Source organism: Patella vulgata, chromosome 2, assembly GCF_932274485.2.
Source record: "Patella vulgata chromosome 2, xgPatVulg1.2, whole genome shotgun sequence".
In the NCBI taxonomy this organism is placed as follows: Eukaryota; Metazoa; Mollusca; class Gastropoda; family Patellidae; genus Patella; species Patella vulgata.
In genome coordinates this window covers 59,283,580-59,297,726 of record NC_065880.2, presented here as the reverse complement: position 1 = coordinate 59,297,726, position 14,147 = coordinate 59,283,580, and the positions used below count along the sequence as shown (strand labels likewise).

The 14,147-nt window shown below is 34.8% G+C and overlaps 1 protein-coding gene across 10 annotated transcripts in view; it reads right to left on the bottom strand.

Moving 5' to 3' along the window:
- LOC126811172 (uncharacterized) overlaps positions 1–14,147 on the bottom strand; it is a 213,723-nt gene that overhangs the window by 166,120 nt on the left and 33,456 nt on the right. For all 10 annotated transcript variants that reach the window (XR_008786066.1, XM_050536712.2, XM_050536711.2 and 7 more), the window contains one exon: positions 5,942–5,997. Coding sequence is in view for 9 of the 10 variants with exons in the window: in XM_050536712.2 (XP_050392669.1) it covers positions 5,942–5,997 (56 nt within the window). In the remaining variant the exon portion in view is untranslated. The remainder of the gene's footprint in view (positions 1–5,941; positions 5,998–14,147) is intronic.

Below are 14,147 nucleotides of genomic sequence, written 5' to 3'. Positions count from 1 at the left end.
TTTGTCAATCAAGAAATGATTGAAACATTTAGATAGGAATGGTAACGGAATTACAGTGTAAATTGGGGGTATATTTTAAACTGTTGTATGAAGAATTGATCTAAAGAATATGATATAAATGGATGTTTATGATGAAATAGATGTACTTCTTTGTAAAAAACCCAAATATTAAAGATTTTCAATGTAAACAAAAACTGATGCAGACTTCAGTGTTTAAATTGCAAAAATTGTAGTAAGAAGTAAGAAAAACAAGCCAACAGTGAGGCTAATGTCCCCCGCCGAGTTCCCCAAATAAATAGATGACACATGTTAATTAATCGCACATCTATTTTTTTCAAAAGTATCGAGCAATCAAACTGATTATCAACTATACACTAAGTCTCACCACTCTCTATCAGATAGAATCAAAGTTATCTTGTCCCAAAGCATCGACTTTAGCTTGATATGTTAATCATTGAACTCAGTCAAGACGAACATCTACATCAAGTTTAAAAATTCTAGCTCAATTAGAAGCAGAGTTGTTATGTTCCAAAGTCTTGACCAATCAAAATGCTTATTGCTCCTTAGCCTAAGCAGACAATTCTCATCATCGAACTTAGTCAAGGTATTGATGTAATGAAACTATACACCAAGTTTCATCACTCTCACTTAATTAGAACTAAAGTTATCGTGTCCCAAAGCATCAACCAATCAAATTGCTTATCTCTACTTACCATAAGCAGAAAATGCTCATCTTCACACTCTATCAAGGCATTGACCTCATAAACACCTACACCAAGTTTGAACATTCTAGCTCAATTAGAAGGAGAGTTATTGTGTACCAAAGTCTCGGCCAATCAAATTGCTTATCACTCTGCTTACCCTGAGCAGAAAATGCTCAATATCGAACTTAGTCAAGGTATTGATGTAATGAAACTATACACCAAGTTTCATCACTCTCACTTAATTGGAACTAAAGTTATTGTGTCCCAAAGCATCAACCAATCAAATTGCTTATCTCTACTTACCCTAAGCAGAAAATGCTCATCTTCACACTCCATCAAGGCATTGACCTAATAAACACCTACACCAAGTTTGAACATTTTAGCTCAATTAGAAGGAGAGTTATTGTGTTCCAAAGTCTCGGCCAATCAAAATTGCTGATCGCTCTGCTTACCTTGAGCAGAAAATGCTCATTATCGAACTTAGTCAAGGTATTGATGTAATGAAACTATAGACAAAGTTTCATCACTCTCACTTAATTAGAACTAAAGTTATCGTGTCCCAAAGCATCAACCAATCAAATTGCTTATCTCTGCTTACCCTAAGCAGAAAATGCTCATCTTCGAACTCCATCAAGGCATTGACCTAATAAACACCTACACCAAGTTTGAACATTCTAGGTCAATTAGAAGGAGAGTTATTGTGTCCCAAAAAGTGTGAAAGACAGACAGACAGACGAACCCATTTTAATAGTCCCCTGCTTTCTTCGAAAGGCGGGGGACAATAAGTTTTGACTTAGACCTAATTTTTTTTTTGACTAAAGCATTTGCGTGTAATCGACTCTACCAGATTCATTAATTGGCATCATTTCTGAACTTAAATAAAACAAAATTGGTTCAAATACATCAATTTTCTTTTTTGGCATTTTTTATTTTCTGCCACGGAATTGCCCTACAGTAAATCACAGTTAGTTATATGGCCGGATAAACCTGTAAAAATGTTCCATATAAGAGGAATATAATGAGTATTTTGTCACTGTTTATACTAAAACGTGTACAGACGTCATATGTTTTTGTGTGTCACATGATCAAAATAGTATTATGGACTGCACTTGTTGACATTTTACAATGAACGGTACTTAGCAGTAAGTTAGTTCTGTTAGGTTACTATTATGTAATAAAGGGAAAGAATAGAAACGCACATATTGAAAGTACTTTATTTATTCTTCAGTGCTTTTAGCAGACAGTCAAAATCAAACATAATAATATGTAATTGTATTTTTATAAATTGGCTGAAACGACTACCGATTTTTCAAAATGGGAATCGGTTTGAGCTAGAAATCGAATCGACTATGACTAAACCAATTAATTGTGACAACCTTACTTGATATACCATATTTTTACGCTATTTGAGAACGAGGGGGGTCCACAAGCTAAAATCGCGATTTTTCATACAATCAGGGGCCATAATCATGACAACCTTACTTGATATACCATATTTTTACGCTATTTGAGAATGAACGGCGGCCATTTTGTCTGTCAATTTTAGGCCGATTTTCACGAAATTCGAACTCGGTCATCCTTAGGGTGTAACGGTGATTTAATAATACGTTTTTTTAAATCGGATAAAAATTATGACCTCTATAGGGTCCACAAGCTAAAATCACGATTTTTCATACGATCAGGGGCCATAATTCAGGAAGTTACTGTCCAATATGCATGAATATAGAAAAGAACCGAGATCTTTGGGTTATAAACTTACATTTCAAGTTTCAACAAAATCGGATAAAAATTGTGACCTCTATAGGGTCCACAAGCTAAAAATGTGATTTTTCGTACAAACAGGGGCCATAATCCATGCTGTTTCGATCCGATACATGCCAAAGATCTTGGTTCATTTCGATATTTGCGCACATCGAATTGTAATTTCTTGAATTATGGCCCTTGATTGTAGGAAAAATCACTTTCTTTTTAGCTTGTTCTCTATTCATCTCTCGTAAATGTGGGCGTATCCTGCCTGACAGCCGCTGGTTTAAATCAGATAAAAATTATGAACTCTATAGGGTCCACAAGCTAAAAACATGATTTTTTGTACAATCAGGGGCCAAAATTTGTTAAGTTACAGTCCGATATGCGTAAATATCGGAAGGAACCGAGATTTTTGGGTTATAAACTTATATTTCAAGTTTCAACAAAATCCGATAAAAATTGTGACCTCTATAAGGTCCACAACCTTGATATACTATATTTTTACGCTATTTGAGAATGAAGGGCGGCCATTTTGTCTGTCAGTTTTGGGCCGATTTTCACGAAATATGAACTCAGCCGTCCTTAGGGTGTAACAGTGATATAATAATACGTTTTTTTTAAATTGGATAAAAATTATGACCTCTATAGGGTCCACAAGCTAAAAACGCAATTTTTCGTACAATTAGGGGCCATAATTCAGGAAGTTACGTTCCGGTATGCACGAATAGCGAAAGGAACCGAGATCTTTGGGTTGTAAGCATACATTATAAGTTTAAACCAAATTGGATAAAAATTGTGATCTCTACAGTGTTCACAAGCTAAAAACGTGATTTTTCGTACAATCAGGGGCCATAATCCATGAAGTTACAGTCTCAATCATGCCAATATCAAAAGGAAACGAGACCTTAGGGTGATAAACCTATATTTCAAGTTTCATTGAAATCGGATAAAAATTGTGACCTGTAGACTTCACAAACAATTGTGGAGGGACAGGGGCGACGACAATATGTGAGCGTATAAAAATATGAATGCTCAAAGCCGAATGAAAATTATTTTTACCTCACCGAAACAAAATTTGATCGTTTATATAACCGTTTATGACCCCATCTTTGTTCAACTTAGTAAGCCCTCCCAAGAGAAATGGCTTCTATTATCCTAATCGGAAATAGCCCATGCCGTGCACCCTCCAAAAAAGCCAATCAAACTATTTAGGAGGCTGATATGCAAGTAGAAATATTATGATACAAATAATTGGGCTTTCCATGACTGAGACATAAATGATATGTCACCTTGGATAATATACTATTCAAAAAAAGTAGGGGATATTTGATTTTGGGGGCATAATACTAAAATATGCAAATGACTACGAAAAAAGTCACTATAGAACCTAACAGAAGAAACATTTCCAGTTACATGTGACGCCCAAACGCACCAATAGCTACCGCATGGAATGCAGGTGATGCTTGGGATCATCATGGGGGTCCAACCCAAGATTTGCACGACTCTGACTTTGAATGTTACAGTCATTGTGGCATTGAATTCCAGGGTGGAAACATCAGTTTAATTGTTTTAGTGACCAGAAAACAAATTTTGATATGCGTCGGCTTACCCAAAATGAAAGGTTACGTGCCCTTGGCATGCTACAGATCGGCACAACACAGGCGGTTGTGGCGCGGACGATGAATGTTTCTCAGTCTGTCATAAGCAGGCTATGGTCCAGATACCGTGATACACAATCTGTACAGGACAGACCACGCTCAGGTCGACCAAGGGCGACAACTCAAGCCCAGGATCGATTTATCCGTACCTTGGCCTTGAGAAATCGTGTCATCACAGCAAATCAGATCAGCGCTCGTCTTCAAACAGACACTGGTGTGAGAGTGAGTGGCCAGACGATTCGGAATCGACTGCATAGGGGTCACCTTCGCGCCCCACGACCTCGCGTGATCCCTTGTTTGAGAGATCATCACATTCAGGCTACACGTCGTTGGTGTAGGGATCGTCAACACTGGGATAATCGACGCTGGAGCAATGTGATGTTTTCAGATGAGTCAAGGTTCACTGTTGATTTTTTGGACAGACGTAGGAGGGTGTGGCGTCGTCGAAACGAGCGCTTCCAAGACGTTAACGTCATCAGACATGATCGATTTGGGGGTGGTTCTGTTATGGTGTGGGGAGGCATCACTGTTGCTGGAAGAACGGCTTTACATGTTGTTGCAGGGCGTGTTACAGGCCAGTACTACCGGGACAACATCTTGGCAGTCCATGTTGTGCCGTTCGCACGACGTCATGGCCGCCGTTTCATCTTCCAGGATGACAACGCAAGATGTCACAGGGCCAGGATCGTTACAGGTTACCTCCAACAACAGAACATCACCACATTACCTTGGCCAGCACTGAGTCCCGACCTCTCCCCCATCGAGCATGTCTGGGACATGCTTGGACAGACAGAGGTTACGTCAACGTCAACAACGTCCTGCCAATGTCCAAGAACTTGCTGCTGCGTTGCAACAGGAATGGGACAATCTGGACCAAAATGACCTTAGACGTCTCATTAGGAGTATGCCACGTCGGATCAATGCTTGTTTGGCAAACAGAGGAGGATTTACCCGTTACTGACTTGGTTGTGATGCTGTGGTAACTTTGCTGTTTGACCCCGGGTATCATTTTACCCTTATAATGGTCAGTCTGTGCCTTACTTAGTCTAACGATCATTTGGAATAAATCGATGAATGTGAACTTCATTTCATTTTGTCATTTGTTTCTTCGTCAGTTTCATTAGGTGACTTTAATAACACTTAAAAATCAAATATCCCCTACTTTTTTTGAATAGTATATTTGAACCATCTTAAATCGAAATGGATTCACACTTAAGTAATTTTGCAACGAATTGCTGTACAATTTCATAAGATTTAGTCCCAAAGGGTCCTGACATTCTTTATTTCTATATCACCTTAAAAAGGGTTTTCACATAATTACCTATCGAGATGAGGAGTAGATATAAACTCAGTTCTGTCAATATATTTTGGAATTTTAAATATTATTCACCATATCTTGATGTCCAACTGGACAAAGTCCTGATCAGATGTTTGGAAAATAGTGTAGGAAATGTCCGGAATATACGGGCTAAGTAGCATCACTGGTCCACTTACCAAAGTTGTGCAGTAATCTTTTAAAAAGAATTTGGTGGTCTATCGTGTCAAACACATTGCTTAGATCAAGCCAAGCAGAACTAGTGCTGATGTTTGTTTTTTATCCATTCCATTTAGTAACTCATTTTCAACACATAAGGTGGTTTTGGTGCTGCGCTGTTTTATTATGAGATTATTATTATGCAAATGTCTTTTAAATTCAGATGCAACAGATTTCTCAATAACTGACGTACTGTTTCCATTTCTTCTGTTTACATTTCTGAATTTCATCATTAAACCAATTTCTATTTGATCTGATAATTATCCTTTGATTTAATTGTGTTTCATAACATGTCTTACCTGACGAAATGCTTGCGGAGCTACCGCATATTTTTTCATAGCCTCAAATTCTCCTTCTGTAATGAACAACAATATGGCTTAGTTTAAAAACAGATCTCATCAAATGAACCATTTTAGGAAGAGAAACAATTTTTTTGTTCGAATCATAGAACTAGAATACTAACGGGAACGCCCACACGGCGACGTATAACGGTGATGAAATAATTATGTTGTACATCGCATGCACGAAGTCAATAAGGCACAAGTAACTTCCGGTCGTATGTCAACACGGCAAAAGCGTACAACGTCCTGGAATTTCAAGAACTTGATGAATAGATGTAAGTTATTTCATAATTTTAATGAATGTTATATTTAAATTAGTTATATAATATACCATCGGGAGAAAAACCATTTGTGTCTGCATCATTTTCTACTACATATTATTATTATGACATTCACATTTAGGGCCTGTTATTTTTTTTTTATTCATTGTTTTGTATATTGTTGTTAGCCTATGACATGCCCGTGCCAGTTTTGGCTGGTTTCCCTGTGCCCTTATTTCGTTTATAACACTACAATAAGACATCTCAACCGTAAGTTTTACACCCTACATACATAGTCACATGGTGTTCGTAGCAAATGGATAAGTTTTGAAACTCATCATCTCATGACACGACATGTGTAACTTTTTTATATTGTCTCGACCATCTCTATATATTTTTTTTCTTCTCAAATGATCAAATTGTTTTGGAACAGTTTCTTTTATATTGTATAATATTTTCTTTAAAGAACTGTATTAATTTGGTATCAAGCTCCCAATTAGATGTCTTTGGTTGGGTACAGATTTACACTGGTAATTTTAATTCATAGCTATTGATTTTGTTTGGTTTTTATTAAAGTTTTTTCCATTGTTATTTATTTTCTTTTTAAGGTTCAAACTTCAAACTAATCCAGTTAAAATTAATGGGAAAGTTCAAGTAGTGGTGATATGAACCAGCGACTGCCAGGCAGGATACGCCCACATTTTCGAGAGATAGATAGAGAACAAGCTAAAAGAAAGTGATTTTTCCTACAATCAAGGGCCATAATTCAGAAAATAACAATTTGATATCCACAAATATCGAAAGGAACCGAGATCTTTGGGTTATAAACTTACATTTCAAGTTTCAACAAAATCGGATAAAAATTATGACCTCTATAGGGTCCACAAACTTGATATACCATATTTTTACGCTATTTGAGAACGAAGAGCGGCCATTTTGTCTGTCAGTTTTGGGCCGATTTTTTCATCAAAAATTGTCTTTTCCATGTTATATCTGAAATATTGAACCTGGTTGTTATGCATTTTAAAGTCAGTAGCTATCAAGTAAGATTAACAGGAAAAAAAAGAGAAAAAATATTCATATGCCTTCTCTCAAGAGCAGTATATATGTTCATTTTCGAACAATTTTCCGCGGGATCAAATTGCCTATTTTTGGGTCGTTTTTAGGACATTAATAAAATAAGAAGGAATGGAGATACATAAGTGAAATTATGTGAACATGTCAAAAAGTTTGTGAATTTTTAAAATTACATACTACTAATGCGCCATATATTATCAATTTTGGTTTACCATAACCCAAAAGGTGATCTCCACATTTTAAAGTAAGCAATTTAAGGGGATCGTTTGCACTTGGTATGACCGTTTTTTTATTAAAAATGAAAAAAAAATGAAAAATTTTGTTTACATGAAATGTTGTTTGGATAAAGTGTACTAAACTTGTTTTCAGTCTTTATTTCTCCCGAAAATGATTATTTTCTACAATTATAATGACTTTTGCATATCTTATAATTAATTTTTATCCGTAATTAATCTTTTGTCTTTGAAATTTTGCCTAAATTCACCCCCTCGTAACTTCTATACAAATCAATCGATCGTCGCCATCTTGGTATCTATTTATAGCCTGGGAAAAATACTATAAATAAACTGTGACGTATTATGTGTTTGCAATGACAATGTACAGGAATTCCCGCGTTACCCTGAGTCCTCGATAGTAAAAACAAAGTTTCCTATTGGTCTATTAGATCACGTGGAATTATTAGCCAATGAAAATGCGTAGTACATCAGTACATACGGGTATTTTGTAACCTTTGACACGTGTGCACATGCGCACTACTATTCTTACCGAACTTCCGGAAGTGCTAAGAATGATAAAACTAAAGCCAAATTTTACTGATTTTTGAGCCTAAAATGCGTATTAAAAATAGAGAAGCGCAAATAAATTCAAAGGAAGAAGGTATATTCGACATTGAGCTACTAGTCTTCCCTCAACATTTGGCATAGAAACCCAGAAATGTGCCGATAAAGCGAGTGAGTCGAGTGACATTGATGACATCTAGTTTACTTTTACTTTAGATAATAATAACAACAATTACGACGATTTTGAAGTACATTTTGACAGTTCGAACGGCGATGTAAACTTTCTAAAATCAATAATATCAAAATTAAACAGTCCAAAATGTCAGAATAAATTTGATCAACAGTTATGTTTGACTGATGTGAACTTTCTAATGTCAATAATATCAAAATTGAATCGTCCAAAATTTCAGAATAAATTTGATCAACAGTTTTGTTTGATTGAAAATAATTTCAATTACTGCCAATAAAATAGGATGAATGCTACTGCTGCTGGGAGTTCTATTAGTGGTATGGCACAAAAATGAATGAACATACAAAATAATATATAAAATTCAGAGAGATATTAAAAAAAATTATGAAAGCCAAAGAATTTGAAAAATTAAAAAAAAAAAATTTAAAAAAATGCGACTAGCAGTATAAAAGAGGGAGCAGTTTATATTTCCGAAGGGTTTTAATTTTAGTAACGGCAAATAAAAATAAACTATCAGTGTTCAAAAACAGTTAATTTTTCACTTTGCACGATTTAACGAACAATATAATAACATTACAAACAACTGATACGGTAACACGGATACCCTTATCGTTTTTTTCTGATTATAGTTTTTATTATGGTTACAGCTAATTTTGGTGGCCATTATAATGTGACTTTATATCATTTTTTCTCCACCAAAGTTCATATTTGCACACAGTGACACATAAACAACATTCAGAATAAATTTGAGCCAAATCCAACTGATAGATCTTGAAAAATAGCGAAACTAAAAAATTACCTATATAAAATCCCCTTTTTCCGTTGCCATGGCAACCGGTTGTCAGAATTTAACGAAAACACAAATTTTATTCTTGTTTCATGTATATGTGTCTTGTGTGAAAATTTAAATATCCTAGCATTGTAAGTTAAAATTTAGTATGAAATGCTTGCAGGAAACTGTGCACAAACTTCAAATGGCATTTTCTCAAAACATGTTTTTGTGCCAATCGCAACTTTTAGTTTCGCTTTTTTTCAAAAACTATTAGAGATATCAATTTGAAATTTTCAGAGATGCTTTATGAGGTGTTGCTGTGTGTAAATAAGGGTTTTTTTTGAATATGCATTAAATAGGGCAAAAGTTATGGTTTCTAAAGTAACTAAGGCTGTACTAAATTTTGCTTCGCTAATTTTTGTGGCCATTATAATGTGACTTTATATCATTTTTTCTCCACCAAACTTCTTATTTGCACACAGTAACACATAAACAACATTCAGAATAAATTTGAGCCAAATCCCATTGATAGATCCTGAAAAATAGCGAAGCTAAGCACATTACCTATATAAAATACCTTTTTTCTGTTGCCATGGCAACCGGTTGTCAGATTTTAACGAAACGAAAAAATTTATACTTGTCTCATGTATATGTGTCTTGTGTGAAAATTTAAACATCCTAGCTTTATAAGTAAAAAATTTGGTCTGAAGTGCTTACTATCCCCTTAAAATATTTGAAACCCATGCAATATCAAATTATACGGATTGTGCAAGTTTGAGAAAAATATGAAGGAGTTTGAGTTGTTACCATAGCAACCACAGTTATTTTTTTTCCAAAAAGCTTTATTTTCCAATTTTTATGACATCAATATTGATAATTGTATTATCTTAAAATCAGAAGCTATCAGGCAAGATTTTAAAAAATAAATAAAATCAAAATATTTTTATTTCTTCTCTCAACAGCAGGAAAGGGGTTCACTTTTGAAAAACATTCCCATTTTGGCCTTTATTACGACATAAATAAAATATGAAGGAATTGAGATATCGAAGTGAAATTTTGTTTATAAGTAAATGTGATTGTGAATTTTAAAATCACATGTCTTTACTCTTGTATATTACTTAATATTTGGATGTTATAGTACCGGTAACCAAAACGAAAAACAAACCAACAAAAATGCAATGTTTATACCATTTTCAATGGTGTTTACCATACTGAATTGCAAATGATCCCCACATTTTAAGTACGATACCAGTAAGCATTTTAGCATATATTTATAACACATGTAATATAAAATATTATGAATTGTGTAATTTTAGGGAAATATTAAGGACTTTGGGTGGTTGCCATAGCAATTACATAATTTTAAAAATAAAATAACTGTTGTTTCACTGTCATTATTGTTCTCAGCATTCCTTGCTTTCATGTAGGCCTACATGTTACAAGAAGAATTCTACTTTGACATATTATTTTCTACTCAGTAGATAACAAAATTGACCAATTAAAAGTTATTTTTGAGGTGCATAATTCTCAAAAAGTACTAAGTAGGCTATCGATAGGCTACGGTAGTGTTAAGGCCTATATAACTGAAAGCTACGACATTATGTGGTCAAAGATAATGCGACGATTTGACTGTAAGAATTGTTTGTTTTTACTTCACTTTTGAATTTTCATTATTCATTCAAATCCGTATTACTCTTCTTCCTTTTTATTTTGTACATTTTCATCAATGTGAATATCAAATCAACAAGGCCTTACGTTTGTGGGTAATTTCAATTTGTTTAACTGGCCAATAAATATAGAGCCCCTATAATTAGGTGTTAAATATATTTACCAAAAAAATCAAAGAATTAAAATTATAATAATCAGTATGGCAACTATAATGCTAAATTATTTTATAAAATGTTTTGCGACAATTGGTTGGTATACGTATCGACATTACTGACCTAATTCTATGACGGTTTCATCATCTCAACCTCTTCAAACGAAAAATCTAGAATCTGAGCCATTTTGTAAATTATTCTTAGCTAGCGTTAATTCTTTTGTTGTTCCAGCTTTATTTGGATATAATTCCCTTTTAAGTGGCTAGAAATCGTATGTATTATCCATATTAAGTTGTCTTCGCTCACAGCTGCGGAATGAATTAATGGCTCTCCGAGACCCGTGTTGATATTTTCTGGTTTCAATTCCATTCGTGCGCAGAGTAAATGCTTTAAATTAGGCATGAATAATTCACGGAACAGCAAATTTTTTATTCCAGAACATTGAAATACGCTACGGAATATTTTATTGCATTGGAACGGCAATAAAACGAACTTTCGATCGGTCGGTGATATAATAATACGTTTTTTTAAATCGGATAAAACTTATGACCTCTATAGGGTCCACAAGCTAAAAACGCGATTTTTCGTACCATCACGGTCCGATATGCGCGAATATCGAAAGGAACTGAGATCTTTGGGTTATAAACTTACATTTCAAGTTTCAACAAAATCGGATAAAAATTGTAACCTCTATAGGGTCCACAACCTTGATATACCATATTTTTACACTATTTGAGAAAGAACGGCGGCCATTTTGTCTGTCAGTTTTGGTCTGATTTTTACCAAATTCGAACTCAGCCGTCCTTAGGGTTTCAACGGTGATATATTAATACGGTTTTTTAAATTGGATAAAAATTATGACCTCTATAGGGTCCACAATCTAAAAACGCGATTTTACGTACAATCAGGGGCCATAATTCAGGAAGTTACATTCTGATATGCGCGAATATTGAAAGGAACCAAGATCTTTGGGTTATAAGCATACATTTCAAGTTTAAACCAAATCGGATAAAAATTGTGACCTCTACAGTGTTCACAAGCTAAAAATTTGATTTTTCGTACAATCAGGGGCCATAATCCATGAAGTTACAGTCCGGTACATGCCAATATCGAAAGGAACCGAGATGTTAGGGTGATAAACCTATATTTCAAGTTTCATTGAAATCGGATAAAGATAGGTTGCCAGGCAACAAAACATACGCCCACAGCAGCTAAATCGTCCGAGCAGTTGACAAGGGTTGTCACATATTTATTCTTTTGTAGGTAATTAGGGGAATTTAATAGATAATTTCATACAGATGACATTATAATTTCCGTTGTTTGAAGGTTCACAAGGTTCTAAAATCTAAAACAAGGGCCATAACTCTGGAAGCAATCTACAGAAATTGTTCAAATTCGAAAGGTTTTTTTCGTTTTAATAATTCAAATAATGCATATGAATTTCATACAGATCGGATGATAACTTTTGTTGTTCGAAAGTTCACAAAGTTCAACAAAGTAAATCAAGGGCCATAACTCTAGACATAATTGATGGAAATTACTGACATTCAATAAGCTTGTTTGTCTTTATTTCACTAATTTAGGTGATAACTGAAACTCAATAGGCTTGTTCGTTTTACAAATTTAAATGATACATATAAATTTCATACAGATCGGATGATAACTGTTGTCATTATAGAGCGTTCACAAGATTCAACAAAGTGAAACAAGGGCCATAACTCTAGATGTAATTAACGGAAATTGCTGAAATTCAATAGGCTTCTTTGTTTTACTAATTTAAATGATGCATATATATTTCATACAGATCGGTTGATAACTTTTGTCATTAGAGCGTTCACAAGGTGCAACAAAGTAAAACAAGGGCCAAAAGAAATTAACGGAAATTGCTGAAATTCAATAGGCTTCTTCATTTCACTAATATAAATGATGCATATCAATTTCAAACAGATCAGATGATAACTGTTGTCATTAGAGCGTTCACAAGATTCAACAAAGTGAAACAAGGGCCATAACTCTAATTTAAATGATGCATATCAATTTCATACAGATCGGTTGATGACTTTTGTCATTAGAGCGTTCACAAGATTCAACAAAGTGAAACAAGGGCCATAACTCTAGATGTAATTAACGGAAATTGCTGAAATTCAATAGGCTTCTTTGTTTGACTAATTTAAGTGATGCATATAAATTTCATACAGATCGGTTGACAACTTTTGTCGTTAGAGCATTCACAAGGTGCAACATAGTGAAACAAGGGCCATAACTCCAGAAGAAATTAACCGAAGTTATTGAAATTAAATAGGCTTCTTCATCTCACTTATACAAACAACATATATCAATTTCAAAACAATCGGTTAATAAATGTAGTCTGTAGAGTGTTCACAAGAAATTGTGGACGATGGACGGACGGACCGACGGACGGACCGACAGACGGACCGACGGCAATATACGACCACATTTCCATGTGAGCGTATAAAAATTGTGATCTGTAGACTGTTCACAAACAATTGTGGACGGACAGGGGCGACGACAATATACGTCCACATGAAAATGTGGGCATATACAAATCAATCAGTAATTCATAAAATTAAAGTAAAAGATAAATTGTTAAGAGAGAAAGGTCATGCTGTCACATTCATCGGGTGTAGTATTCGACAATTTCATAACAAATCTCAAGTAGACTAGCTACGGCACTAATGTAAACAAACCTATAGCATGCAACTTTGATGAGAGAAAAGGTAAACTCTAACGGGCAAACATGAGAATACAGACACTCAGCTAGTATGGGTTAAATTTAATTTCAGTGCAGGTTGTCAGGGTGAACTGCCTACTAGAATCTACATAATTTAATTTGTTTTGAGTTTTCACTTACTTTTCAACGAAACAATCCGGCTCAAACTACTCAAAGTGTCTTGAACATATTGTCAAGGTCTTTTCATTTATCAGGTCTGATCTAGTAGTAGACTTGTATGAATATGATACGTAAAAGATTCTCTCTCCACTCTATGTTGTTTTTGGGTAAGCAAAAGAAAGATAAACCCTGATTTCTTTTATTGCAGGCGGAACATCTGAACAAAACACAATTCGCGCCGGGCATTTTGTTAGTGCAAGCAGAAACCGGAAGTACGCTGTGCCCGATATCAGTGTCAGAGGCCAGCTGTCACATAAGGTAGTGACGTCACCAAGTGGGCGTGCCCGTTAGTATTCTAGTTCTATGTTCAAATTAAATACTGTAAATTAACATAGATAGGTTGCCACTTGCCAAG